Source organism: Helobdella robusta (assembly GCF_000326865.2).
Source record: "Helobdella robusta unplaced genomic scaffold HELROscaffold_375, whole genome shotgun sequence".
Taxonomy (NCBI): domain Eukaryota; kingdom Metazoa; phylum Annelida; class Clitellata; order Rhynchobdellida; family Glossiphoniidae; genus Helobdella; species Helobdella robusta.
This window is the reverse complement of record NW_008704809.1, coordinates 4,912-9,272: the sequence shown is the minus strand read 5'-3', so window position 1 is coordinate 9,272 and position 4,361 is coordinate 4,912. Positions and strand designations below refer to the sequence as shown.

The following is a 4,361-nucleotide window of genomic DNA, read 5'->3' as shown; positions in this document are numbered from 1 at the left end:
TTCAACCCCTGCCCTATCCCAAAGGTCACTTTGCTGGCTTACGTTTCTATGTGTGTGTGACCTCTAGGAAAACCAATAATTTGTTTAATTTTTTATAAAAAAGTATTTACGACTGAGTTGGAAATCGGACTATGTTCATTTTTTTGCTTTCATTCATTCATTCATTCATTCATTCAATCAATCATTCACTCATTCACTCATTCATTCATTCGGAGGTTCATTCATCTTTAAATTTTACACACGCACACACACACACGCACGCACACACGTACGCACACATACACACACATTAACACGACAACAGACCAGCCAGTCTGGGAGGCGGTGCGAGCCACCGGGGCAGCCCCCACCTACTTTCGGGCCAGCGGACGATTCATCGACGGGGGCATCGTGGCCAACAATCCGACCCTGGACGTCCTAACTGAGATCCACAAATACAACCTCGCCAATAGAAAATTAGTTTTTTCGCTGCTCGCTTCTTACATTTCATGTACACCTATCCCCAGATTTACACGATGGATACGTTCCTGAGAAAAACGTATAAATCGAAAATTAAAATTTTCAAGTCAAAACCGGGTAAATCGAAAGGCTTGCAGAAAATGCATAATTTTGCTATTTGTGATTTTTTTCAATATTTTTAGGTGTACACAGAAATAAAAATAAAATGCATTGACAGGTTAAAATATGTAATATATTACGGAAACACTGTATTTTTATTTAATTATAATACAATACATTAAACAGAAGAACAAAAAATAAAACCAAAGGTGTTTTATTATCATTCATCACTGTCAGAAATTACTTCCATTCTTTTTTTCGGAATTGAAGGTTCGAATTCACTTTCATCACTCGAAGTTATTTGTGCCGATCCGATGTTTGAAGCAGAAATATTTTCATTATAAGAGAGGGTAATAAAATCGGTTATTAACAATTGCTTCGAATTTTTTGTAAGATTTTTGTAAACTTCTTCATATTGGGCCAAGCAGGCACGTGTTCAATCACAGTAGCATTTAGTAGAGTGCGATAAAAAGAAAAAAAAACTTATTTGGAAAACCGTGTAAAAGCGAAAATGTGTAAAACAAGTGCCGCGTAGATCGGGGGGGGGATAGGTATATTTTCTACAATCGCATGCAGTCAATATGTACCTGTGCAATGAACTGATTTTGTTTATTCGCCTGTTTTTCATACTATTATTATATTATTATTGTGATTATTATTGTTATTATTATTGTAATTATTATTATTATTGTTATTATTATTATTACACACAGGGGAGTACAAAGGGTCTTCCGCAAATGCACGTGGTGGTTTCAGTGGGCACGGGCAGTCCACCCGTCAAGTTCATCGAGGAGTGTGACGTCTACCGACCCGAGGGCATCATGGAGTTCGCAAAAGTTTTCTACGGTGCCAAGAATCTCGGAGAGCTTTTGATTAATCAAGTTAGTTGGGTCCTCGTTCTGTTGTTTGTTTGTTTGATTGATTGATTGATTGATTGATTGGTTGATTGATTGATTGATTGATTGATTGATTGATTGATTGATTGATTGATTGATTGATTGATTGATTGATTGATTGATTGATTGATTGATTGATTGATTGATTGATTGATTGATTGATTGATTGATTGATTGATTGATTGATTGATTGATTGATTGATTGATTGATTGATTGGTTGATTGATTGATTGATTGATTGATTTATTGATTGATTGATTTATTGATTGATTGATCAATCAAACAAAAGACCACCGAATCAGACGGCCAGTCAGTGAGTAGGGCGGCAGCCTGGTGCAACATGATCAACGTCCCATTCTTCCGGTTCAGTCCTCAGCTGTCTGATCTTATCCCTCTCGACTGCTCTGACAACATCACTCTCATCAACATGCTCTGGGAGACTCAGTGCTACCTCCACTCACGTCACGAAAAATTAGTTCAGTTAGGAAAGTTGCTTCTCTGATGAATTGAATGATTGATTTAATGATTGATTAGTGATTGATCGGTTAGTGATTGATTGATTAAGGATTGATTGATTATTGATTTATTGGTTAAGGATTGATTGATTACGATTGATTGATTAATGATTGATTGATTAATGATTGATTGATTAATGATTGATTGATTAATGATTGATTGATTGATTAATGATTGATTGATTAATGATTGATTGATTAATGATTGATTGATTAATGATTGATTGATTAACTTGATTAATGATTTAATTAGTTACTTGGCTAGAATTGAGATAAATTATTACCAAGGCATGTAATAGTAAAAAGTAATATTCATATAAAAACTATAAAAATAATATTAATAATATTTTTATTATTATTATTAAAAGTGTTTATAATCTAATTGATGTTACTAATATTAATAATGAAAATACTAATGATGATATTATTAACGGTAACATAATAATAATAATAATTTGTTTCAATTTTATTATCATTTTTATTATTATAAAATAGTAATTATTATAGTGTAAATACTTTATTGACATTGCTTATTGTTGGAGTCGTTGAAACTCATTGTCGTTATACAAAGCTTTGTTCTATAGTTTTTTACCAAGTTTAATTTTTATTTGAAAGATTTTTTAAGGTTTGTTAATAGTATCTTTTTTCAGTTTAATTTTCCTACCAGGCTCGTATTTACTTAACATTTTTGGTTTTTCTTTATAGTTCAAATCTTGTAGTGTAGTAGATTTTTCGATAACTTCCACTGGCCCGTTATAAGCTTAAACTTTCTATACTTTCTCATTTCCAATGACTGTGCATGAATTAATTAACAGAATTAATTATATTAATCATATAAATTAACAATTAAGTTATTAAAAAAGTAAAATGCTTTGGCAATTAAATTAAAAATTTTTTTGTAAATGCGGTCAAAATCAATGAGCTAAATCGGAATAGCCTAAACACGCTAAATAGATTAAAAATAGGTCATTCCAAGATAACCCATTCATGGATATTAACCAAAACAAGCTTTTCACTTTGTGAGAAGTGTGATGCAAAACTTACAATCCAACACACATCAATAGAATGTCAAACGTATTATGAAAACATGAAAAAATACCAAATTCTAGAAGATATACACTCAATTTTTAAAAAGGAAAACACCTAAGCCTAAACAAGCCTAAACATAGAAATAAACATTTTCATCAACATCTATAATTGCCCAACTCATGAAGAGATTTACCACCAAGACTAGAGACGTAAAGATAGTCTATCAGAGCTAACGCTCCGTAAAACTGTAGAAGAAGGAGTAATTTGCAGAATTAGCTTCACTTGTTGAAAAACGAGGTAAGTCAGTGTTAGTACTATCATTCTCATGTTTAAGCCGCAGCTTCAAATGTTACAGCTGTAGCCTTATTATAGAACTGTAGAGATAGAATTACAGTTGTACATAATATACGGGAGCCTTGATTACTTACGAGTTATTTTTTTCTCCAATTCGTGTTAGAATACGTGATGAAATAATTAAATATTTGTAATGATAATTTTTTTTATCGGAATCCTTATGGACATGATTGCGAATCTAGAAACATGTAAATATAATAAATGAAATATAAAAATAAATTTGTGGTTGGATGTTGGCTGTACGTGGGTTTGTCAATGAAGTTTAAGCCAAAAATTATATTGAATATTTCATTACTAACATGGGATGTTTGATAATATTGTGAAATTTTTTTTATGAAACAAACACACCTTGCCTTCAGCCTTACAGTTATTAATTAATCATTTAACCATAACCTTAATCAATTAAGTAATTACGTATATAGGTTAATTAGTTCGGAATATTGTTTTCTCAAGTTCGTTAGTGTGTTCATTATTCCATCCACTGCTTCATTATAAATAAGACTGTTTGCTACCCACTTAAGTGTTTGATTATAAAATATTCCAGTGGTGCTTTTTTGTGAAAATTTATTAATTTTTTTATAAATTTTTTTGTTAGCAACAATTTTGAGGGGCACAAATGTTGAATCTGCTGAAAATAAGCAAGATTGATTCTATTATTTTTTTTGGAGAATATGTAAGATTCGTTGTATGCCTATCCATACATCATACGGTTTACATTACAGAACTTAAATAAAGTGGAATTTGTTGATTCTTTTTACGCTGAATTTAATGACATTTGTTATATTTTTTCATGACATAATTGTTCGCAGATATGCTGAGTGTGAATATTTTACATTTTTTTGTATTATATGTATATATATTATATATATATACATCTGAACCATTCCAAAATTTTTTCAAATTATCACATAAAAACACATTAAATTTTAATCAAATTCTTCTTTTTTTTTAAAATGTTAGTCGTATGTAACTTACGCTATCATAATCGACTTAAAACGACCTGAATGAT

The 4,361-nt window shown here is 30.9% G+C and overlaps 1 protein-coding gene across 1 annotated transcript in view; it reads left to right on the top strand.

Moving 5' to 3' along the window:
* Window positions 1-304: 304 nt before the first annotated feature.
* HELRODRAFT_184377 (hypothetical protein) overlaps window positions 305-4,361 on the top strand; it is a gene marked incomplete at both ends in the record, with an annotated part of 8,309 nt that continues 4,252 nt past the window's right edge. Inside the window, 3 exons of the mRNA XM_009023764.1 lie at window positions 305-459; window positions 1,272-1,394; window positions 1,744-1,943. Coding sequence (XP_009022012.1) covers window positions 305-459; window positions 1,272-1,394; window positions 1,744-1,943 — 478 coding nt within the window. The remainder of the gene's footprint in view (window positions 460-1,271; window positions 1,395-1,743; window positions 1,944-4,361) is intronic.